A 26,419-nucleotide genomic window follows, 5' to 3' on the forward strand; every position below is an offset into this window, starting at 1 on the left:
GTTATCCGGGAGATGATGGGATGGAGATGGAGCAGGAGGGAATGGCATGATGGAATAATAAGGTCTTCTTTTTAGAAAAATGAGGGGTCTGTGATTGCGCGAAGCAGCTACAGCAGCTAACGCAGTCAGAAGAGGAACCCGGCACTCTGCGGCTGTTAGGCACACTGCAGGAACAGGGCTGTTGCTCACGGCCTCTGCAATTTGGTCCTTTTTTGTGTCCTGGCCTCAAACTGTGGTCAGCGATTGCGGTCAGGGCCTCGGTAATGAAGATGATTGGGGTTCCTCACTGTGTTCCTCTCGCCTCATTTCCCTGAGCACCGGAAAACCGCAGCAGAGCGCCTGGCATTACCTCTGTCTTTCAGCCGGCAAAGTAATACGAATGACTCAGAGTTTGTTCTCCCTGTGCTGCAGGGAACATTGCTGTGAGGATCTGATTGCATGAGGTCTGGTCCTAATGAGTCACTTTGGATGTTCCATCCCTGCAGGGAACATTTGCACAGCTGTACAGCTCAGTGCTGGGGGGCTTTATACACCTCTGGTTCACACTTGGCATAAGTGCAGCCGCTCCAGAGCAACCAGATCAACATCAGGATCTGACCTCACTGGCTGAATGCCATCAAATCCTCCTTCTTAGAGCAATGTTCTGCTGTGGGTGCACCTTACAGAGTTCACTTGTTTAAACAGTGAGCAATTTGAAGCCCAGGATTAGGAAGAGATCTGAACTTATTAATAATCGAAGCCCATGTAAAAGCCCTTGAAAGCCCCCCGCCCACTTGCCGCCCGCCCCTTGAATCTCGACCCCTCAGCTGTCAGTCACAACCCAGTGGAACAAAAGGACACAGACAATAAAAACCCAGTGCAAAAGCAGAACAAAGAGCCCAAAAACTTGTATAAGATTCATCCTCAAACGTTCCCCTTTTCACATCCACAGAGGGCTGACACTTATTCAGAGCATGCGAGATGGAATAAGGGCTGGGGAACAGTGGAACTGTGTTCCCTGGAGTGGTGAAGCACCATTCAGTAAGAAGATGAGCAATGTTTTGTACGTTTCGTCAAATAATAAAAACGTAACAAAAATGACACGACTTTTCTGAATCAAAAACGGAAATAAATTACAGGGAAATAAAAAAGGGAAATGCTCCGTCTGAGAGAGACTGTGCAGAGTCGTGAAGACTATATGATTCCCAAAGAATCATAGTTTGAGTGTCTGGGATTCGCTCGTATAAACTGTTGGCCAATGATTCATAGAGTTGAATATCTTGCCCTGTGTCTGTAATGGGTTCTTATACACTATTCCCTATATTACTCACTATACAGTGCACAATTATAGGGAACTGAAGTCAGGAGGTTCCATCCATCCATCCATTATCTGTAACCGCTTATCCAATTTAGGGTCGCGGGGGGTCCAGAGCCTACCTGGAATCATCGGGCACAAGGCGGGAATACACCGTGGAGGGGACGCCAGTCCTTCACAAGTCAACACAGACACACACACACACATTCACTCACACCTACGGACACTTTCGAGTCGCCAATCCACCTACCAACGTGTGTTTTTGGACTGTGGGAGGAAACCGGAGCACCCGGAGGAAACCCACGCAGACACAGGGAGAACACACCAACTCCTCACAGACAGTCACCCGGAGCGGGAATCGAACCCACAACCTCCAGGCCCCTGGAGCTGTGTGACTGCGACACTACCTGCTGCGCCACCGTGCCGCCAGTCAGGAGGTTAGTGAACAATTTTGGACACTACTTCATGTGGATTTTTACCAAACAGCGGAGTGCATTATGGGTATCCACTATCCACTAATATTAGTTAGTGTACATGGTTTTCACACTACATTTTGCGGTGCATTGTGGGATTGTTTGAGTGTACTCAATATTGTCCACTGTGTTTTAAGGCACTACTACAAAATGGCAGATCACCAAAACAGTGTTGCAGCAGTTAGTGTCGCAGTCACACAGCTCCAGAGACCTCACAGTGACTGTCTGTGAGGATTTGGTGTGTTCTCCCTGTGTCTGTGTGGGTTTCCTTAGGGTGACTGTCTGTGAAAATTTGGTAATAAAAAACAGATGATGAATAAAACATTATCTAACAGAAATAATAAATTAACAGAAAATAATAAAACAGATAATGAATGAATGAATGAATAAAACTAGACTAAAACTAACAATAATTAAATAACTAAAATTATTAAATGTGTCACTGACACATTGTTCCAAGTTGAAAAAGGTGTGTATTATGTAGTAGGTTCTCACAACTGGAGAAAGACCCTCTGATGTTCCTCAGGTCCTTCCTTTGGGTTCCAAAAAAATCCCTTAGTCTTAAGATCATCTTAACAGGGAGAGAGAGTTAAGAGTGATGCTCACTCGACCAGTTAAGAGTCTTCTTCCTTCTAAGATGCTTTTGGGAAACCCAGCTCTGCTCCATAGTGGACGTTTAATTGATATTAAAGCCTAAGACAACAGCACACAAGGGGTCCGGGAGATGGAAACACCTGAGGACCCCTGGTGCAGAGAGCACCGAAGAACAGCAGATCGCCAGAAGCTGCGAAACCAATCAAAAAGACGAGGTCAGGGCATTGAAACAGCTGCAGCCAGGAGAAAGTTCACAGATCAAGGCATGTTCCGGGATTAGTTTGGCATACTACGTCTTTCTCAGCGATTCTCCCTTTAACTGTCTGCCTTTTTATTGTTGTTTTGCCGAGAGCGACTCAGAAGGCTCACAAGGCTCCGCTGGAGCTCACACTTCGTGACTTGGCGCGTTGGAGCAGTGTCATGGTTACGAGCTTTTGCGGAGACATCCAGAATAAAGAGAGAGTGATAGAAAGGAAGAGAGAGAGAGAGAGAGAGAGAGAGAGAGAGAGAGAGAGAGAGAGAGAGAGAGACAGACAGAGATAATAGTTCAGGGCTTCTTTCTTTGTATATATGCCACCACTATTTCCCTAGAGAAGTCTTCAGTTCATTGTTGTTGTTATTTACGAGCATTTCCATTGGTCCCTTTATTACGAGGCTCAAACAGAGTGCAAACGAGGCTATTCCCACACTTTAGAAAAAATGATGCATGTGAAAGAAATGATAATTCAATGGCAGAATGAAGTGGGGTGAACATAGAGATCTAAAGCCGTAAGTAGATGGGACTAGCTTCACATGAAGCAGTCAGGTAATGGAGGATTTCCAGAGTTCCTCAGGGATTTTAGTCCCATCCAAATGCACCATGTCAGTCATGTTTACAGTCTCTGTATCTCCTTTCTTTAACCCTCTGTAAAACTAAACACAGAGGCATTCTAATTCTATAAAAAAATGAAAAAAAAAATAAAATAAAAGAACAAGGGGCCACCACGGCCTGGTGGTTAGGGAACTGGACAAAAGTACATCAAGTCATCGTTATGAGGTGTGTTCCTTAAATATCTCATCTGATTCTCACTCTCCCTGAGTAGCCGGATGTGTATGTAGTTGCCGAGGAGTGGAGCTAAGAAGGAGTAGAAGCTGAACCACTAATGGAAAGAACTGAGAAACTGACAAAAACAAACATAGAAAGGTAATATAACACCCCATGTAAATATTCCATCACGTCTAATGGAGATTTGGGGAAGGTCATTGGACTATTCTCAGTCCAGTCCTGAAATGAGGGGTTTAAAACTCCAGCAGCCGCTGCTGTGTCTGATCCAGTCGTACCAGCACAACACACACTAACACACCACCACCACCACGTCGGTGTCACTGCAGCACTGAGAATGATCCACCACCCACATCATACCTGCTCTGTGGGGGTCCTGAGCATGGAATAGCCATAACCCCACCACCTCATGGAAAACTAATCCCAGCTTTATTGAGTTAACCCTCAGTAAGAATGACTACAACAGCAACTACGATACTTCTTGGACCATTTTTTCTTGTTCAAATGTCACCACCAAAATAAACCTGGTCTTCCACCTATAAACTCTAAACCTCACTCTTCAGCTCCTGCCCTGGACACGGGAAGCAGAGTGAGCTCCATCAGCACATGTGTGCTGTTCTCTGATGGTGGAGAGTACGTCGTATTAAAATCCCATTTGAGCTAATGTTCCTCAATGACACAGGGCTCCTCAAACAGCTGAGCACTGGCGACACGCTCCAGGACTTTACCAGGAAGAGGCGCACTTCTTTTATTTCTGGAATGACATGTGAAAAGAGCTCATCCACCCCCTGAATCACACACTATTAGGGAACACAAATAGCCCCCAGCCAAGTGAGCACTCCAGCAGAAATGAGAACCAGGAGGAAAGTAAGTAAGTCAGTGCAATCAGCCCCTTTTCATATTGCATCTGTAATAACCTGTGTAGTTACATATTAATAAGAATGTAACAATGATGTAACTAATCATGATGTGATAACTTTGTGCAAGACCTCTGACTGTAATAGAAGATTACTAAAAGACTATTACAATCAAAACAGTCTGTTAAATGTCTAAAACAGGTGTTATTACATTGACACTAATACTATATTATTGTACACATCCCTAATAACTATATTATTACATATTAACAATAATATAACTAAATCACTACATCAAAGCAAGCCTTTTTTTAGATGTAGGCTGCTAACAGGTTACAATAAATAAAGCTGTTAACAGTTTGTTATACAAGTAAACGCACATTTATATCATTTAATTTTTAATCTCTGTTACATTTTAATAACAATGCAACAACTGTGTAATACATTGACTGTTACAGACAGCTCAGATCAGCTTTTTACTTAATGTATTTCTCATGTAATTACATAATTTGGATATAATATAATTGTATATGATTGTAACTAATTATTACACTCCAAAAAATCTGTTAAAGGACTATTACATGTGTTATTAAATAAGACTAAAGATTTACTTGTGTAATCAAATGTTTATTAGACATGAAATAACTCACCAATTAAGATGCATTTTGTGCAATCAAAGGGTACAACTGAAGGATGATAAACAACTAAATTTATGAAAACCACACAAGAAATACATCCGCATTTACTGCATTTTTATTACATGTGTTATTAATGTGTAATTACACAGAATATGCAGCTGACCAACTCAATCTGTTGCAGTTTGCCACTGTCTGTATTTATATCAAAGTCTAAGCCACACTTTAATGGGATAAAGAGCATGATCCAACACAATGAGCAGGAGACTGGCAGCGGTAAGAGGGAAGAAGAAAAAAAACACAGCACAATACAGGACAGCGTCCAGCCGACAGAACGAATGCCAAAGTGAAATGAACAGAATAAATGTTAACAATGATATAATATTGAATTTAAATATCAAAGGCGGCCTGCAAACGGATAAAGAGAATCACAGCTTTTAGCTTGTCAAACTGGTAATGCCTTCCGCCTTAAAACCCCGCGCCTGCTGTGGAGAGTGGCTGGCCGTCAAAAGTTTGGGTACAGCCCAGGTCCTCTTTAATGAACCCATTCGTCAAGTCAGCTACAGGTAGAGTTGGTTTGCTATCAAAAATGAAGTTACATATTGGTAATAAATGTGCCACAGCATGGTAATAACATGATAACAAGTTGTGTTTAGCCATCGCCACGATCTTAAAGATCAGTCTGAGAGGTTGGTTGCATGTTTCAGCTTCTTATGATCACAAATACATTCAGTGATGTTGAGGTCCATGCCCTGGGAAGATAGAGGGAGGGTCCTTTCAGACCCAGTCATGGACACACACTAACAACACACACTAACACACCACCACGTCAATGTCACTGCAGCGCTGAGGGGGTCCTGAGCATTGAACAACAGGGTGAAAAGGGGATAACAAAGTATGCAGAGCAACCGATGAAATACAAAGTGCTTCTGTGCGGTCAGTGGAGCTGAAAAAATGGACAATGGACATGGAATGTATCAGATTATCTGTGCTATTTGCCGTGAGATGGGTTCATGGAGAGTTCAGGAAAATACACAAACATACAAAAATACTTCACACCTAAGGGTCACTTCCTGAGCTAATCTCCACTGGGCACTGTTTTTCCTGAGGGTCATTACATGGTCATTTCATGGGCAGTTTGTCTGAGCATGAGATGAGTTCAGGAGATAGAGCTCCATCTCCACTCCACCTTAAAGACGGAGCGAGGCCGAGCCTCATAGAGAACCACAGAGGAGAGATAGCCGCCCTAACTGACCTGCTATGAAACCAGTGACTCTGCTAAGTGGCCATGCAGTGGCGCCTTCGCGGAGATACCTAGGCACTTGTTCTCTGTTGCTATAGCAACATCATCTACATTAAATCTGAAAGCTTTGCTGAAACTGCAATATTGCGGTGAGCATGTGATGATGATATATCAGAAAAAGCTAAATAAATCAGTGTTACCCACCTATGGAGCAGAATAGAGCAACATCCTCAGCTTTTTTCATAATTTTCAACATTCGCGGTAAAGAGGCACTTTGTTTCCCATTTGCGGAGCCAGGGCTATGTACAAGCACTGGCACTTTTTCCAACGCAAACAGAGAAGAGAGACCTTGGCAGCTCAAGTCTGGTTTAACCTAATAAGTACTTTCTCTGTACATCAAATCTGGCCATCTCCGATTTTGATTTCAGATTAACGGTGAATGTCTCATGGTCATAGATTGGCTCCCTCTGTCATCCAGGCACCTGAGTCAATCAGTGATCAATGCAAACATCACGGTAGCAGAGCTCCATTATCGTGACAGTGGCTAATTACACCGAGCCAGCTTCCATCTCCCGGGATGTGCAGCTTATTAATTATCGACCTGTGATTGTTCTGGGCCTTCAGTGACCTTCTGATTACAATAGATTTACAGTACATTGATACGCATTGTGCTATGGTTATATATAAGTATGTATACATGCCTCATATTGACCAATAGGGTCTAGCGCCTTCATCTATTGGCTGCACTAATGACATCCAGAGGGACACCAAGGACTTCTGTATTGTGGTCAGTTCTCAAAGGGTTCTCCACACAATATGACTGGACACTTTTAATCAAGGGTCTTTTGTTGGCTGCTATAGCCACATGTCAGGAGAGGTCACATGGACTGGACATGTGCTGGAGAAGCCACTGGAGAATGTCGCAACCCTGGGTCTGAAAGGACGTGGAGCCTGAGACAAAACACCCACAACCTGACAAAAAGGAAGTAAGTATATTTACAGACACTTTTTTATGTGCTTTAGGACCGTGGGAGGAAACCGGAGCACCAGGAGGAAACCCACACAGACACAGGGAGAACACACCACACTCCCACATGGACACAGGGAGAACACACTACACTCCTCACAGACAGTCATCCGGAGGAAACCCACATGGACACAGGGAGAACACACCACACTCCTCACAGACAGTCACGCGGAGGAAACCCACGCAGACACAGGGAGAACACACCACACTCCTCACAGACAGTCACCCGGAGGAAACCCACACAAACACAGGGAGAACACACCACACTCAGTCATCCGGAGGAAACCCACATGGACACAGGGAGAACACACCACACTCCTCACAGACAGTCACGCGGAGGAAACCCACGCAGACACAGGGAGAACACACCACACTCCTCACAGACAGTCACCTGGAGGAAACCCACACAAACACAGGGAGAACACACCACACTCCTCACAGACAGTCATCCGGAGGAAACCCACGCAGACACAGGGAGAACACACCACACTCCTCACAGACAGTCATCCGGAGGAAACCCACGCAGACACAGGGAGAACACACCAAACTCCTCACAAACAGTCACCCGGAGGAAACCCACACAAACACAGGGAGAACACACCACACTCTTCACAGACAGTCACCCGAGTGGGACTCAAACCCACAACCTCCAGGTCCCTAGAGCTGTGTGACTGCACTGCTACCTGCCACGCCACCGTACCATTATTATAAGTAATATGATTATTAGAATTATTATTATTACAAAAATACTTTATAAAGATTAAATACAGGACTCACACACATATTTGAAATCTGTGTGTGTGTGTGTGTGTGTGTGTGTGTGTGTGCGTGTGCACGCTCTTTTAAGCTTTCTCTCTTATCAGTCAGGCCCCAATTAAAGTGGCAGCCTGCTGCTTGTGGAGAGGAGAGTTCAGCACCTCAGATGTTATGTTAAGATAGACACACACACACACACACACACATAGATACACTCTTGCTCTCTCTCTCTCTCTCTCCAGGAAAGGTGAACAAACACCAATAAAAGCCCGTCTGGACGGTGTCCCCGACGGGGACCCGGGGGTTAATGAAGAGTGATGTGTGGAGAAGACATTTCTTTTCGGACCAGACTATGTCCACACACAGCTCTGTACTCCCTGTACCGACCGAAATACAATCAGCTCAGTACAATAAACTCAGGCTTGAGGTGTGTGTGTGTGTGTGTGTGTGTGAGAGGGGGGGTGGGGGTGTGTGTGTGTGTGTGAGAGGGGGGGTGGGGGGGTGTATGTGGTGGCCACAACTCAGTCTTAAGGGTGATGTTCATGATTTTAATTCAAGTCACTTTTTAAAATAAAATTCAGAGTTTCCTCATCATTTGCTGCTCTCCGTTGTTTCCGAAGGTAAAAATGTTTGTACATAGCCCTGGCTCCGTAAATGGGAAACAAACTCTCTCCCTCACACAGACACAGGGAGAACACACCAACTCCTCACAGACAGTCACCCAGAGGAAACCCATGCGGACACAGGGAGAACACACCACACTCCTCACAGTCACCCGGAGGAAACCCACGCAGACACAGGGAGAACACACCACACTCCTCACAGACAGTCACCCAGAGGAAACCCAAGCAGACACAGGGAGAACACACCACACTCCTCACAGTCACCCGAAGGAAACCCACGCAGACACAGGGAGAACACACCACACTCCTCACAGACAGTCACCCGGAGGAAACCCAAGCAGACACAGGGAGAACACACCACACTCCTCACAGACAGTCACCCGGAGGAAACCCACGCAGACACAGGGAGAACACACCACACTCCTCACAGACAGTCACCCAGAGGAAACCCAAGCAGACACAGGGAGAACACACCACACTCCTCACAGTCACCCGAAGGAAACCCACGCAGACACAGGGAGAACACACCACACTCCTCACAGACAGTCACCCAGAGGAAACCCACGCAGACACAGGGAGAACACACCACACTCCTCACAGACAGTCACCCGGAGGAAAATGTTTGTACATAGCCCTGGCTCTGTAAAGGGAAACAAACTCTCTCTCTCTCTCTCTCTCTCTCTCTCTCTCTCTCTCTCTCTCTCTCTCTCTCTCTCTAGAAACAGCATCTGTAGGCGTTTGGATGAAGGAGAAACTCAGAACATTGAGAAGCATGAAAAGAGATGAGGATGTTGTGCTATTCCTGCTCCATAGGTGGGTAACACTGTGTGGACAGAACCTCTGTGTCTATGTTGCCTTTAATATAAAAGAGTAGTATCTCTTAACCAATAAAATGAGATGTGAAATCAGAAGTAGCTGCATATGAACCCATGTCTAAAGTGGTGTAAAGCCCGCCCCGCAGGAACCGGGTTTTCTGGAGTGGTGTTAATGAACCCGAGCTAATCAACCAGCATCTGTACCTGACCTCATTAGTATTCATGTGCCTGAATGCCATCAAACACTCACAGCAATGTTCAGACATCTAATATAAAAGCTTTCTGGACTGGCTGACGTGGACTTAGTCCCTTACGATACTTTATTATGCTCTACTTAATGGAGATTTTGTGCAGTAATAATGTTAATATATTGTAATAACAATGTAATAACCAGGTTGTTGTAGTGTTTTTCTTATTACAGCAGATTTTTTATCATTATTATAATCAAAATTGCTATTATTGTTTTACTACTACCATTTTATTGAATAAATGATGCATTAATCATTGTAATTATAATTTCATTGTAATATATAACAATGCTGAGTTATTATTACAGTGTGAATTATGCTGCTATTAAAGCCATTAATAAAAGTGTTATAACATTATAATATAAAATATAATGTCACACTACATTTGCAGTAAAGGGACCCAACTTTGGATTTGTAGAAAGACCCTGAGGACCGGTGTTATCACTGTTATTACCCACAATGCTCAGAGAGGGGATCAGGTGGGACAGGTGTTATTCAGAGCTCTCAGCGCAGATCATCCTCTCACAACCAAGACCAGAGAGTTTAGGAACGAGTGGCTGAGCTTTATAATTAAAATAATATAATTATAATTATAAGGGCTCCAGCTGCTTTATAATTAAACACAGAGTCAGATCAATGTCACAAAGAGAGAGAGAGAGAGAGAGAGAGAGAGAGAGAGAGAGAGAGAGAGAGAGAGAGAGATAGTGAGGAGAGAGAGAGAGAGAAAGAGGAGAGAGAGAGAGAGAGAGAGAGAGAGAGGAAAGAGAGAGAGAGAGGAGAAAGAGGAGAGAGAGAGAGAGAGAGAGAGAGGAGAAAGAGGAGAGAGAGAGAGAGAGAGAGAGAGAGAGGAGAGAGAGAGAGAGACAGAGACAGAGAGAGAGAGAGAGACAGAGACAGAGAGAGAGACAGAGGAGAGAGAGAGACAGAGACTGAGACTGAGAGAGAGAGAGAGAGAGAGAAAGAGAGAAAGAGAGAGAGAGAGAAGAGAGAGAGAGAGAGAGAGAAAGAGCTACTGAGGACTGAAGATCAGTTCAACAGGAAGCTACAGTCCAGCGGTCAATGATCTGAGAGAGAAAGCACACGAGGAATTCTCGAAACGTCATCAAACGGCAAATTTCCCATTCAAATCCCAATTCAGATCTGGCTCAAATCATTCCCATCACCCACCCATTCTCCTGTACGGCAGTGAGGTGTGGGGGCCGCTCCACAATCACACCTTTGACCAATGGGACACACACCCAACGGAAATTACGCACACTGAATTCTGTAAAAGCATCCTGCGAGTGCACAGGACGACAACAAGCAACGGCTGCAGCGCGGAATTAGGCCAGTGCCCTCTGTTACTGAGAACACAGAAATGAATGATTAAATACAGGCCCACATCTAAAACACAGTGCCCCCCCTCCTATCACTACAAAGCCCTGCAAAGACAAGAGCTGAGCAAAGAGAAGAGTTCCCTCCCCCAGCTGCTCCTGACCCTGACCTCACTAACACACACTAACCCCCGTCAGGACCAGTCTGACTCACCCCCAATCAGAGTCAGCCAAATTATAACACTCCAAAATCACAGCTCCATCACACACACATTGGAACACACACACCACACACACACACACACTGTCTGGCCCTAAATCCACAGCAGACTGTAGCACAGTACCTCAGCACAGTGATTGATCAGGTACAGACTCGGCGCCCACAGCCTGGCCGTACAGACCGGCCGCTACAGACAGACCTGGCTCCCCAGAGAGCAGAGAGAGAGACTGAGAGAAGAGAAAGAAAGTGAGAGAAATAGAGTAGAAGTAGCACAAAGAAACAGAAAGAAAGAGAGAAGTTGAGTCTGCAGGGAGAGAGAGAGATAAAGAAAGAGAGAGGGAGAAATAAAAAGAGAGAGAGAAACAGGGTGAGAGAGAGAGAGGAATAATGACAAGTCATTGAACCAATATTGAGCTCTATTTTCTCGCAGGGTCCCAATTATCTGCGCCATCTCTCGTGAGATCAGAACTCACTGTGTGCTCAATGCAAACACACGGCCGGGACGCGTCACTGTAAAAGCACAGCTGCATATTTCATTCACATCAAAGCAGACGCTTTGTTATGAGCCTTTAACGAGCAGCATTCAGAACGGACGGCAGGTTAAAACACTGACCCCCAGCACACGTCCAACACATATTCCCACTCTCAGACTAACTCTTCTCCACAGTGGAACACAGTTCTGTTTCTTAATGAACCCCCACACGCCCAAAAAGCAGCGTTCTCCCAGCGTCTGAACAGCTCTGTTCCTTTAAATGCTAATGAGCCGCTCGCTGTTCACCCCGACACCGAGTGCACAGCAGTGAGGAGCAGAAGCTCTGGTTTTTAGTCGTTTTTTGCTCTGTTCTCTTTCTTTACTCAGTGCTCTCATTTCTCTGTTCTCGTTGTGTCTGCTTTGCTGCGTTTAACCTCGTCTTTGCGCCCTCACGTAAACACAGATCCAGCGCTGTGATTGGTCAGACTCAGACGAGGGGGTGGGTGATTCTAAAGTCTCCGCACTTGACCTCAGAAGCAGAGCAGAATCAGAACGGCTCGTTTCATCCCATAATTACTGACTTCAGCAGTGCTCAGAGACCTGACTGAGGGGGGGTTGTTTCACAGTGTGTGGGTTGGTGGGCTCCAGATTAACCCTTTAATGTTAATATGAAGTTTTTAATAATATATCCTCTTTAGAACACTATTTGTTCAGAAGAAGCAAAGCTACGTCGTCATTCAGGCCCCTGTTGTCAGAGTGTGAATCGATTTTTTAATGAAGTTCGATATGAAACATGAACTCTTACATTTATTCATTCCAAGGCTCCAGAAACAGACCTGTGTTTGGAAACCTTTTGTACTTCTTCACACAAAGGCCCACGTCTTTAACACAAAGCAGAAACGACTCCGAATGAATCAAACCCAAACTCACAAAGCCTCTGAAATCATTCTTCAATTCGTAAACATGCGGCTAATCGCCCTCTCCTCTCTGTGGGGCGTGAGGTTTAAAAACGCTGAGCCGTTAACTACAAGCTCCACTTCAGCGGACTAAGGCCTTGAGACTTTAACCATTGAAGTCCTTTTCAAACCAAAACATCTCATGGGGTCTGTGTCGGCGCGGAAATGAAACCTGAAGAATAAGAACATGATTCACACACTTTACACTGTGATGGTTTGAAAGCTGGATTATTGTCATTCTGGTGCAAAGATAATCGAATAATATTGTTATTACTGTGTAATAACATTGTAATAGCGGATCTGATCTAAAAAGCTCAGAGGCGAGACACTCTTGTTTTTGTTTATATGCAGTTACAGATATGTTATTATATTGTAATAAACTCTGTAATTTCCCCCTGTTGTTTTGTGTTTCTCTCCTGAGGCCACTTCTTTGTTTCTGTGGTGAAAGCTCAATCACAGGTGAAATATTATTTTTTTTGCCTGGGACCTGCCACTCCTCGTGCCTCTTCTCACACTCGTCTCCTGGCAGCTCAGCTACAGAACCTCCCTCGGCCATCTGCCCACTGCAGACATCACACAGTCTCAGCCGCACTCCAACAAGACTTTTCCAGCAAGACATCACTAATCATCACAGAGCCTCCATCTAAAACCACCACAGAAATCTATGGTCAGGTCTCCTCCAGAACTGTAGTCCAGAGTGAACAAGAGAGAGAGAGAGAGAGAGAGAGAGAGAGAGAGAGAGAGAGAGAGAGAGAGAGAGTGAGTGAGAGAGAGAGAGAGAGATAGAGAGAGTGTGTGTGTGTGTGTGTGTGTGTGAGAGAGAGTGAGCAAGTAGAGAGAGAGAGTGTTAGAGAGAGAGAGAGTGTGAGAGAGAGAGAGAGTGTGTGAGAGAGTGACAGAGTATGAGAGAGAGAGAGAGAGAGTGAGTGAGAGAGAGAGAGAGAGAGAGAGTGAGAGTGTGAGCAAGAGAGAGTGGAGAGCGAGAGAGTGAGAGAGAGAGATAGAGAGAGTGTGTGTGTGTGTGTGTTGTGTGTGTGAGAGAGAGAGAGAGAGTGAGCAAGAGAGTGTGTGAGAGAGAGAGAGAATGTGTGAGAGAGAGACAGAGTATGAGAGAGAGAGAGAGAGAGTGAGAGTGTGAGCGAGAGAGTAAGAGAGAGAGACAGAGAGTGTGTGTGTGTGTGAGAGAGAGAGACAGAGAGAATGTGTGAGAGAGAGACAGAGTATGAGAGAGAGAGAGAGAGAGTGAGAGCGAGAGAGTAGAGAGAGAGACAGAGAGAGTGTGTGTGTGTGTGAGAGAGAGAGAGAGACAGAGAGTATGAGACAAAGAGAGAGAGAGTGAGAGAGAGAATATGTGCGAGAGAGCGAGAGAGTGTGTGTGTGTGAGAGAGAGAGAGAGAGAGAGAGAGAGAGAGAGCAGTTGTTGTGCTGTTGGCCTGAGAGATCCGGGTGAGATTGAACACATGGGTTTCTCAGTGATGAATTAATTAAAGCCTGGGAGGAGTCCAGCCTTGATGTGTCCCGAGACGCGGCAGAGTCCGTCTGTGATGTCCCCCACACAAAGGCGTCCATTCCCTTTCCCCATTAATCTTCCGGATGACTGCTATTTCGGTTCCACCTTTTTGCACCGAGGGCTTGGGGGAACCTTTGATTACCCCTCAGTCAAAGGATAATCCCAGGTGTCCGACAGAGGAACACAGGGCCATCACACATTCACCCAGTCACTCACTCACTCACACAGTCACAACCTGTAGATACACTCCTAATTAAGTGTTCCTCAGCTCCAAACACCCTCTTCCCAAACTGTTACAAACAAACTGCCCTGACCTGCCCCTCAATGGCATCAAATTCGCCTCTATTTCTGTCCACGCCACACAAACACAGCCCCCCGGGATCCGTGTGTGTGTGAAAGGGACATTACCCAGGTGTTAAAATAAGCCCCACTGACATGGAGCATCCCTGCAGAGGTGTCAAAGCGACATCTTGACATTTCCAAGCCCTAGCTTTTAAAATGCAGGCTTTTAGAGGCATCATAGAGGAGGTGAGATCTTCCCTTCGCTTCCACCTTAAAGGTGTTTGGGAATTTAATTTATAAAATATATATATTATATATACATAAACACACTTTATAAAATTCAGAGAAGGTTTCCTCAGTGTTTGCTGATCTCTGATCTGTTTGTTTAGGTGCTGGGAAAAGGTCCACTGTTTGTACACAGCCCTGGTTCCGTAAATAGGGAAAAAAAGTAACTCAGTGTGAACTGACTCAAATGATTTCTCTCTCTCTCTCTCTCTCTCTCTCTCTCTCTCTCTCTCTCTCTTTCTCTCTCTCTCTCTCTCTCTCTCTCTTTCTCTCTCTCTCTCTCTCTCTCTCTCTCTCTCCCCAAACCCAGTGCCCCCGCCGCACTACAACCCACTGCAGACTTTATTACCACTGTATCATCCATTCTGACCATCAGCGTGGTATTTATAACCTCCTCAGCTCCACCCCTCACCCTGTTCTGCCATAAACTCACAGACAAACCACTCGTCTCGGTTTTATTGGTCCATCCCTGCTGCTGACCGGAGACTGAGCAGCTTTACAGGAGCCATCAGTAACACCGCTGTCTTACTGTGGAGATTTGAGGAGCATAAAAAGTAATGAATGACCAACGACTGCTCTATTAACATCACACTGGACCCCACCCCCCCTCCCCCCAGAGGAAATATCCAGGCGCTGGAGTCTGTAAAATAAATCGTGTGTGTGTGTGCTGACCCCGGCTGAGGTGAATAATGTGTGCGACCTCAGAGAACTGACTTTACGGACGCTGAAACTCCACACGAGTGTAATCTGTCCTAATCCTGGACATGTGATAGAAAGTGCTTTTATTCGCCATCTGGAGACACAGGTTCCTTCAAGGATCTCTGAGCCTGGGAACGTTCCAGGACTCCGGGGCTGTAATAACCTTCACCCTCTCTGTCTACACTCCCTGGTCATGGCACTAGCTCTGTTTCCAGCTGTGCCAGCTGTGCTAAAATCAACCGTCCACTAGGTAACATCTCATACACTGTATAAACAATAGCCAAAGCTACACTGTAATAAAAGACAAGGACTCTGGCTGCATCCCGAATCATTACAAACGCTAGTGCACTAGGTACATGTCGGAATTGAAGGCTGTAAATGTCCTTTCTCACTCTATCCATCTGTCTCTCTCTCTCTCTCTCCACTCGTCTCCTGATGAGAAGCAGATTGGAGCTGACCTCCTCTGGCAGTGTTCTGGCCTTGAGAGGCTCCTCTGGGCGATTCCAGCCCTGTCAGAAAAGCCTTGCTCCACTCTGTCCTCTAGGCGATGCCTTGAGACATGGAGCCTGCTTTGAATGCTCCCATAACAGGCTTGAGGAACAGTGTTCTGGGGTTCCTATAGCAGCTGTTCTTGGAATTTCAATCCTGCACTGTCAGCAGAGAAGGGGGTGTAGGTGCAGTGTTGTTGACTCCAGATAGAGGCAGTGTGAACGCACCTTTAAATCCAGATGTGGGCACTAAAGCCCAGTTTATACTTCTGTGTTGACTCAATTATAATTATTGGTGTCTGCAATCTGCAGTCTGCAGTCTGCATCTTCAATTACACTGCCACACCACTAGAGCTCTACAATTCCAGTCAGAGGATGGCACAGGGACACACAGACACAGGGAGAACACTCCACACTCCTCACAGACAGTCACCCGGAGGAAACCCACGCAGACACAGGGAGAACACACCACACTCCTCACAGACAGTCACCCGGAGCGGGAATCGAACCCACAACCTCCAGGCCCATGGAGGTGTGTGACTGCGACACTAACCTGCTGCACCACCGTGCCGCCCTTAAAGATGCAATGCATGACTGTAATTCAAAATTCAAACTCTCTCAGGCATTAAAAACATTACAATTCTAATATCATTAAAAAAATACCCTAAAAATGAAGTAGTGTGAAAACAGCAAGTGCAGAATGTATTAAAGGTACACTAGGTAAGATACGCTAATATTTTTTTTTGTTTTTGCATAATGAGAAGGGGGATTGAGGAGGTGTCGTTTCCTACCCTCCTCCAAAGGTTACATAGTGCAGTTTCTGCAGTGCTGAGCCCAGAGTAACAGTGACAGAGGCACTGTTCTCCCTATTACAGCTCAGTGGATCACCACAATGAGATTGAAGCTGTAAGTTTGTAGTAAAAATATCACATAGCGTCCCTTTAAAGATGTTTGCAAACATCAGGACCTGAACACACTAATGTGGTGGGATGCCATCACATCCTCACAGCAGTGTTCCAGTATGTCCCAGAGGAGGAGAGGAGCTCCTGCATCCAAACCGGGGTGGGGTGTGTAGGGGAGGGGGTAAACTCCTTGGTAATGCCCCTCATGCTCAACAGCAGCGAAGTCTGTGAACTCTGTCACAACGATGGCGTTTAGTTTAAAGCCCCCTCGAGACGTTAAGTGGACGCTGGTGAAAGAGATGATGACAAATCGTTTGCCATCCGCATCAAGTGATAACAGCCTGCCCTTTCTTCTGGAGAGACTGAGACAGAAAGAGAGAGCTTGGGAAAAGGAGGGAGAGTGGAAAATGGCAGATAGCATCGCGCTCGCTCACACAGGTGAGGGGCGGCCGGCCAAAACGGACACGACCGGACTGGAACGGATTCAGAGGACGGACCTGGGGAAATGTGAAGTGATTTAAGTAGAAAATGCACGCACATACAAACACACACACACACACACACACACACAAACACACACACACACACACACACAGACACAGACACACTCACAGACACACAGACACACACACACACACAGACACACACACACACAAACAGACACACACACACACACACACACACACACACACAGACACACACACACACACACACACACACACAGACACACACACACACATGCCCAGGAGAGGTCCATCTGGCGCTCAGACTCTAACCTGATTATCAAGCGCACGAAGCCAAACTGAACACCCATGACTAATGAACATATACACTACACGGCCAAAAGTTTCTGGACACCAGCTTCTACTCCTCTGGGACGGACAGAGAGGAACATTGCTGTGAGGATCTGATGGCATTTAGCCACAAGAGCATCCCATAGCTATAAGCGGGTAAACTCGGTTTCTCCTGGAGCACAGTTCTGGTTCCAGGGAGCAGTCTACACCTCCCTGATTTCAGCGCCTGTTCCTTTAAATGGTAATGAGCCGCTCGCTGTTCACCCCGACCCTGAGTGCACAGCAGTGAGGAGCGAGGAGCAGAAGCTCTGGTTGGTTTTTAGCCGTTTTTGCTCTGTTTTCTCCGTGTGCTCTTATTTCTCTGTGCTTGTTGTGTCTGTTTTGCTGCGTTTAACCTCGTTTTTGCACTCTCACGTAAACGCAGATCCAGCGCTGTGATTGGACAGACTCGGACAAGGGGGCGGGGCAATACTAAAGTCTTCGAACTTAATGTCAGAAGTGGAGCAGAATCAGAACAGCTCGTTTTATCCCACGTTTTCTGACTTAGGCAGCGCACAGAGAACTGACTGTGGTCTTGTTTCACAGTGTGTGGGTTGGTGGGCTCCAGAGTCACACTTTAATGTGAACTCGCACTGAAGGTTTTATATATTTTATGGGTCTTTTAAAAAGTAGGACAGCAGTGGAGTATCGTCTGTTTCCGAACTAAGGAAACAATGAAGGTAAGGAAGACGTCATTGTGAAGGACTCTGCTGTGTGTGTGTGTGTGGAGGCCACATGGTGGAGATTTGTGACACACAGCTTTAAGTAAGAACACGTTTCCAAGGCTCTGATTCAGACGGTGGGTGTGATACCGTGCTGAGGAGTGTGTGAAAGTGTGTGAATGCTGCCTTCTGTGCAACAAAACATCCAACACACTGCAGCTTCGCTTCTGAACTCTCCGCACTCGCTCCACCCGAACTTAACCCTCATGTTCTGAGTGGGTCCTGAACCTGGGTTCGAACCTGAGGGGGGGGGGGGATGGGGGGGGGCAGGGGCAAGCTCTTCACTACACAGGCCAGGCATCTATTGACAGGTACTACACAGGTATAACAGATCATTAGAGCAGGCAGTTAGTGTTCTCCTCCAAGTGTGTTGAGCTGTCCAGTGGTGCTTGGTTAGCAGCAGTTTGAAAAGTAGCAACACTCTTTTTTTCTCTCCATTTTCTTCCTGTCTGCAACTGAAGTAAGGCCTAATCACTCAGAGTGATACCAACCAAACATTCACACACTCACCCAGTCACTCACACACTCACCCAGTCACTCACTCACCCACTCACCCAGTCACCCACACACTCACCCAGTCTCTCACCCAGTCACTCACACACTCACCCAATCACTCACACACTCACCCATTCACTCACACACTCACCCATTCACTCACACACTCACCCAGTCACTCACACACTCACCCAGTCACTCACTCACCCACCCAGTCACTCACTCACCCACTCACACCTGTTCACTAGAATTACAGAATAGCGGTGTAGTGTTCTCCTCCACACGTGTTGAGCTCCTAATACCAGTTTGAAAAGATCTAGTGAAGCGGTGTGTGTCTCAACAGAAGCCTGAAGTGGCTGACTCTATTAACCAAGGCTAAAAATGGTGTGAAAAAATGTTTTACATTTTTCTATTAATTCCTAGCTTTGATTTAAGGAGTGAGTCAGTGATACAGAGTCTGCTTGTGTGTGTGTAGGGGGGGTGGGGGGGTCTGTCTGATGCTGGGGTCCATCTGACGCACTTCTCATTTGTTTCGTTGTCCACTACGACACTCTGCTTTGTCACCGCTCGCTGCTTTTGCGTCGTTCCCAAAGCCAAGGGCCCGCTCTGCGTCTGACACTCGCAGGAGTTAATTACAATAACTGCACCTCTACTGCTGGAACTGTGCAATTAACTGAGCGTGTGTGTGTGTGTGTGTGTGTGTGTGTGTGTGTGTGTGTGAAGGGCCTGCATTTATGCATTTGGAATTACACTGATCACTCTGGCTGAACCTCACAGACTTGACAGGAGGAGGGAGAAAGGGGGAGAGAGAGAGAGAGAGAGAGAGAGAGAGAGAGAGAAGGAGAGAGAGAGAGAGAGAGAGAGAGAGAGAGAGAGAGAGAGAGAGGAGAGAGAGAGAGGGGAGAGAGAGAGGGAGAGAGAGAGAGAGAGAGAGAGAGAGAGAGAGAGAGAGAGAGAGAGGGAAAGAGAGGGAGAGAGAGAGATATCTCCATGGTAATGTAATGACTCAAGGTTGATGGCTGGTGGCGGGTTAAAGCAGGAATCGAAGGTTAAATATATGCAGCAAGCTCCAATAACACAGATGCATCATGGGGAAGGGTCTCACAGTCGGTGTGTGCTGGGACCCACGGACTTCACTTGCATCATTTTTAAAGACTGGGATTTTGTCATTGTCTTTTGGTGTATTCCAAATTCAACACAAATCCTGAATGGAATACAATGGCTACAAGTGTAGTGTGTGTTTTAACAAGCTCCTAACATCCGTGTTTAAGCTGTAAGAGTAAGACCATGTGAATTACTGTTCACTCTCCTTCCAGAGAAGAATGTGTAATGAAGAGAGAGGGAGAGAGAGAGAGAGAGAGAGAGAGAGAGAGAGAGAGAGAAAGGGCAGGGAAAGCAGGAGACAGAGACCCACCAGGAACAAAAAACCTTCCACAGAAAACCTCAGTTGCCTCTTATCTCCTCCTTCCCAGTCCGCACGAGGCCTTCCTCCTAATCCCAGTGTTTGTTCCTGATAAGATTAATCACAGCCAGAACGCCCCCTACAGGACCTGAGGGAGAGCAGGCCTAGCCGACTCAGGACTAATGATTCTGCCCACAATCAAACACTTATCCGGGCAAGAAGCAGTAGAGCGAGACCCCGGAGGCTGATCAATCAATCAATAGATCAATATATCAATCCGCCCTTTTCATATGTTAATAACTCTGCAGAGGTGAAAAGGCACAGGTGTGAAGAATGAGACCTGCCAATATGTTAAGCCCCGCCACTGGGAGTGAGAGAGTGTTTGCGGAGACGTGGGGAGGGGCGGGGCTACACAACAAGCCACACCCCCTGATTAAATCTATAATTACGAGCATGGATTGAGAGAGAGAGAGACAGAGACAGAAAAGTGAGAGAGGAGGACGGAAACGGGTGAAAGAGGAAGGTAGTGGTAGTGGGAGGGAGTGAAATAAGGAGTGAAGGAGGGAGGGAGGGGTAGAGAGAGAGAGAGAGACTCCGCGACACCCTCCGCCCCCACACTCTCACAGCGTGCACAGCCTTCTGTTCCAAAACACATCTCTGAGCGCGTGAATCTCTCCCTTTGTCCTTCTTTGTTTTGTCTTCTTACTGTTTTCTGGGTTTTCAGTTTTAAAACCAAGCAGAAAGAAAGAAAGAAAGAAAGAAAGAAAGAAAGAAAGAAAGAGGGTAAATAGAAATGGGGCAAATGGAGCGTGTGAGCGGAGGAATAGTGAACAAAGAGCACAAGCACTGTCTGACATGCTTCATGACACACGCCTTCAGCACCAGGGACAGAGACAGTGGTCAGATCAGTGACCAGCCTGGATTCAGCTGTGGTCACCTCCACAAACACACACCTCTGTTTTATCAACATTCACACACAGTGTGCGTTAACCAGCTCCCGCTTGTGTCCCTAATTCACCAGTGGACCCCGGGTATCACTCACCTTTCTGAATGGGCAGGACCATAGCAGTGTCCAGCACAGCACACAGAGTCAACAGGACAATACAAAGCTAGTGTCACAAGACCTAGTGTTCACCACTACAACAACACACTGTCCACTACAGTAACACACTGTCCACTACAACAACACACTGTTAAATACAACAACACACTGTCCACTACAGTAACACACTGTCCACTACAACAACACACTGTCCACTACAGTAACACACTGTCCACTACAACAACACACTGTCCACTACAACAACACGCTGTCCAATACAACACACTGTCCACTAAAGTAACACACTCTCCACTACAACAACACACTGTAAACTACAACAACACACTCTCCACTACAACAACACACTGTCCACTACAGTAACACACTGTCCACTACAACAACACACTGTTAACTACAACACATTGTCCACTACAACAACACGCTGTCCAATACAACAACACACTGTCCACTACAACAACACACTGTCCAATACAACAACACACTGTCCACTAAAGTAACACACTCTCCACTACAACAACACACTGTAAACTACAACAACACACTCTCCACTACAACAACACACTGTCCAGTACAACAACACACTGTCCTCTAAAGTAACACACTCTCCACTACAACAACACACTCTCCACTACAACAACACACTGTCCAATACAACAACACACTGTCCACTAAAGTAACACACTCTCCACTACAACAACACACTGTAAACTACAACAACACACTCTCCACTACAACAACACACTGTCCACTACAACAACACACTGTCCACTAAAGTAACACACTCTCCACTACAACAACACACTCTCCACTACAACAACACACTGTCCACTACAACAACACATTGTCCACTAAAGTAACACACTCTCCACTACAACAAAACACTGTAAACTACAACAACACACTGTAAACTACAACAACACACTGTAAACAACAACAACACACTGTCCACTACAGTAACACACTGTTCATGAAAGTAACACACTGTCCACTACAATAACACACTGTAAAATACAACAACACACTGTCAACTACAACAACACACTGTAAACTACAACAACACACTGTCCACTACAACAACACACTGTAAACTACAACAACACACTGTCCACTACAACAACACACTGTCCACTAGAGTAACACACTGTCCACTACAACAACACACTGTCTACTACAACAACACACTGTCTACTACAACAACATACTATCCACTACAACAACACACTGTCCACTACAACAACACACTGTCCACTACAACAACACACTGTAAACTATAACAACACACTGTCCACTACAACAACACACTGTCCACTGTAGTAACAAACTGTCCACTACAACAACACACTGTCCACTACAGTAACACACTGTCCACTACAACAATACACTGCCCACTACAGTAACACACTGTCCACTACAACAACACTGTCCACTACAGTAACACACTGTCCACTACAACAACACACTGCCCACTACAGTAACACACTGTCCACTACAACAACACACTGTCCACTACAGTAACACACTGTCCACAACAACAACACACTGTAAACTACAACAACATACTGTCCACTACAATAACACACTATCCACTACAGTAACACACGGTCCACTACAACAACACACTGTCCACTACAGTAACACACTGTCCACTACAAAAACACACTGTCCACTACAGTAACACACTGTCCACTACAAAAACACACTGTCCACTACAGTAACACACTGTCCACTACAATAACACACTGTCCACTAAAACAACACACTGTCCACTGTAGTAACACACTGTCCACTACAGTAACACACTGCCTACTACAATAACACACTGTCCACTACAATAACACACTGTCCACTACAACAACATACTGTCCACTACAATAACACACTGTCCACTACAACAAAACACTGTCCACTACAATAACACACTGTCCACTACAACAACATACTGTCCACTACAATAACACACTGTCCACTACAGTAACACACTGTCCACTACAACAACACACTGTCCACTACAATAACACACTGTCCACTACAACAACACACTGTCCACTACAACAACATACTGTACACTACAATAACACATTGTCCACTACAGTAACACACTGTCCACTACAATAACACATTGTCCACTACAGTAACACACTGTCCACTACAACAACACACTGTACACTACAACAACACACTGTACACTAACGTAACACACTGTCCACTACAGTAACACACTGTCCACTACAACAACACACTGTCCAATAACATAACACACTGTCAACTACAGTAACACACTGTCCAATAACATAACACACTGTCCACCACAACAACACACTGTACACTAACATAACACACTGTCCACTACAGTAACACACTGTCCACTACAACACACTGTGCACTAACGTAACACACTGTCCACTACAACAACACACTGTCCACTACAACCCACTGTACACTAACGTAACACGCTGTCCACTGCAATAACACACTGTCCACTACAACAACACACTGTCCACAGCAATAACACACTGTTCACTAACGTAACACACTGTTCACTAACATAACACACTGTCCACTACAACAACACACTGTCCACTACAATAACACACTGTCCACTGTAGTAACACACTGTCCACTACAACAACACACTGTCCACTGCAATAACACACTGTTCACTAACATAACACACTGTCCACTACAACAACACACTGTCCACTACAATAACACACTGTCCACTACAACAACACACTGTCCACTGCAATAACACACTGTTCACTAACGTAACACACTGTCCACTACAACAACACACTGTCCACGGCAATAACACACTGTCCACTACAGTAACATACTGTCCACTACAACAACACACTGTCCAATAACATAACACACTGTCCACTACAGTAACACACTGTACACTAACATAACACACTGTCCACTACAATAACACACTGTCCAATAACATAACACACTGTCCACTACAACAACACACTGTCCACGGCAATAACACACTGTCCACTACAGTAACATACTGTCCACTACAACAACACACTGTCCAATAACATAACACACTGTCCACTACAGTAACACACTGTACACTAACATAACACACTGTCCACTACAATAACACACTGTCCAATAACATAACACACTGTCCACTACAACAACACACTGTCCACTGCAATAACACACTGTTCACTAACGTAACACACTGTTCACTAACATAACACACTGTCCACTACAACAACACACTATCCACTGCAATAACACACTGTCCACTGTAGTAACACACTGTCCACTACAACAACACACTGTCCACGGCAATAACACACTGTTCACTAACATAACACACTGTCCACTACAACAACACACTGTCCACTACAATAACACACTGTCCACTACAACAACACACTGTCCACGGCAATAACACACTGTTCACTAACATAACACACTGTCCACTACAACAACACACTGTCCACTACAATAACACACTGTCCACTGTAGTAACACACTGTCCACTACAACAACACACTGTCCACTACAATAACACACTGTTCACTAACATAACACACTGTCCACTACAACAACACACTGTCCACTACAATAACACACTGTTCACTAACATAACACACTGTCCACTACAACAACACACTGTCCACTACAATAACACACTGTCCACTGTAGTAACACACTGTCCACTACAACAACACACTGTCCACTGCAATAACACACTGTCCACTACAACAACACACTGTCCACAGCAATAACACACTGTTCACTAACATAACACACTGTACACTACAACAACACACTGTCCACAGCAATAACACACTGTTCACTAACATAACACACTGTCCACTACAACAACACACTGTCCACTACAATAACACACTGTCCACTGTAGTAACACACTGTCCACTACAACAACACACTGTCCACTGCAATAACACACTGTCCACTACAACAACACACTGTCCACAGCAATAACACACTGTTCACTAACATAACACACTGTACACTACAACAACACACTGTCCACAGCAATAACACACTGTTCACTAACATAACACACTGTCCACTACAACAACACACTGTCCACTACAATAACACACTGTCCACTGTAGTAACACACTGTCCACTACAACAACACACTGTCCACTGCAATAACACACTGTCCACTACAACAACACACTGTCCACAGCAATAACACACTGTTCACTAACATAACACACTGTACACTACAACAACACACTGTCCACAGCAATAACACACTGTTCACTAACATAACACACTGTCCACTACAACAACACACTGTCCACTACAATAACACACTGTCCACTGTAGTAACACACTGTCCACTACAACAACACACTGTCCACTACAACAACTACAGTGTACAGTGTGTTGACAACAGAGAGTCTATTTCACAAGCAGTGTCAAAACAGTATCCATTAAAACAGCACAGTGTCCACTACAATAACAGTGTCCACTACAGTTACAGTGTCCACTACAATAACACAGTGTCCACTACAGTAACAGTGTCTACTCGAACACCAGAAGCCCACCTGACTGCGTCCGTACAAAACCCACCTGACTGATTCTAAAACAGGGCGCGCGCGTCCGGGGTCGGTACTCACGGGTTCCGTCGAAGCGGGTTGCGATGGTGTCCAAGAAGGTGTTCTGAGGCGCGAGCAGCCCCCTCATGACGGGCATCCTGCTGCGCGTGGAGGGCGCTCTGCACGGCCTGCGCCCGGGGCCCGCGTGCTGCTGCTCCTCAGCTCCGGAGCCCGGGAGGAAGCGTGAGGTGCCGGGCGCGCATCCCAGCCCTTGCAGCAGCGCCGCGATCCTAGAGCCGCCGCGCTCCGCCAGCGTGCCGGTCCTCGCGCCCCTTCAGCGCGGCAGAGGCATGCTCCGAGACCCGAGCGCGCGGACGGGGAGAGAGTGAGTGAGAGGGAACGAGAGAGAGAGAGAGAGAGATAGAGAGAGAGAGAGAGAGAGTGAGAGAGAGAGAGGCTCACGAGCTCACGACGATACGAACATCGAGTCAGACTTCACTCTGAACTGAGCTGAGCAACGAAGCAGCGCGCGCACTGAGAGAGAGAGAGAGAGAGAGAGAGAGAGAGAGAGAGAGAGAGAGATTGAGCGCGAGCTGTGGGCTGTGTCTTTTGGTCACATGCTGAAAACATGC

The 26,419-nt window shown here is 45.9% G+C and overlaps 1 protein-coding gene across 1 annotated transcript in view; it reads right to left on the reverse strand.

Moving 5' to 3' along the window:
- kcnh3 (potassium voltage-gated channel, subfamily H (eag-related), member 3) overlaps positions 1-25,944 on the reverse strand; it is a 124,102-nt gene extending 98,158 nt beyond the window's left edge. The window contains exon 1 of the mRNA XM_066686179.1: positions 25,869-25,944. Coding sequence (XP_066542276.1) covers positions 25,869-25,944 — 76 coding nt within the window. The remainder of the gene's footprint in view (positions 1-25,868) is intronic.
- Between the last annotated feature and the right edge of the window lie 475 nt (positions 25,945-26,419).

Source organism: Hoplias malabaricus, chromosome 12 (assembly GCF_029633855.1).
Source record: "Hoplias malabaricus isolate fHopMal1 chromosome 12, fHopMal1.hap1, whole genome shotgun sequence".
NCBI classification, from domain to species: Eukaryota; Metazoa; Chordata; class Actinopteri; order Characiformes; family Erythrinidae; genus Hoplias; species Hoplias malabaricus.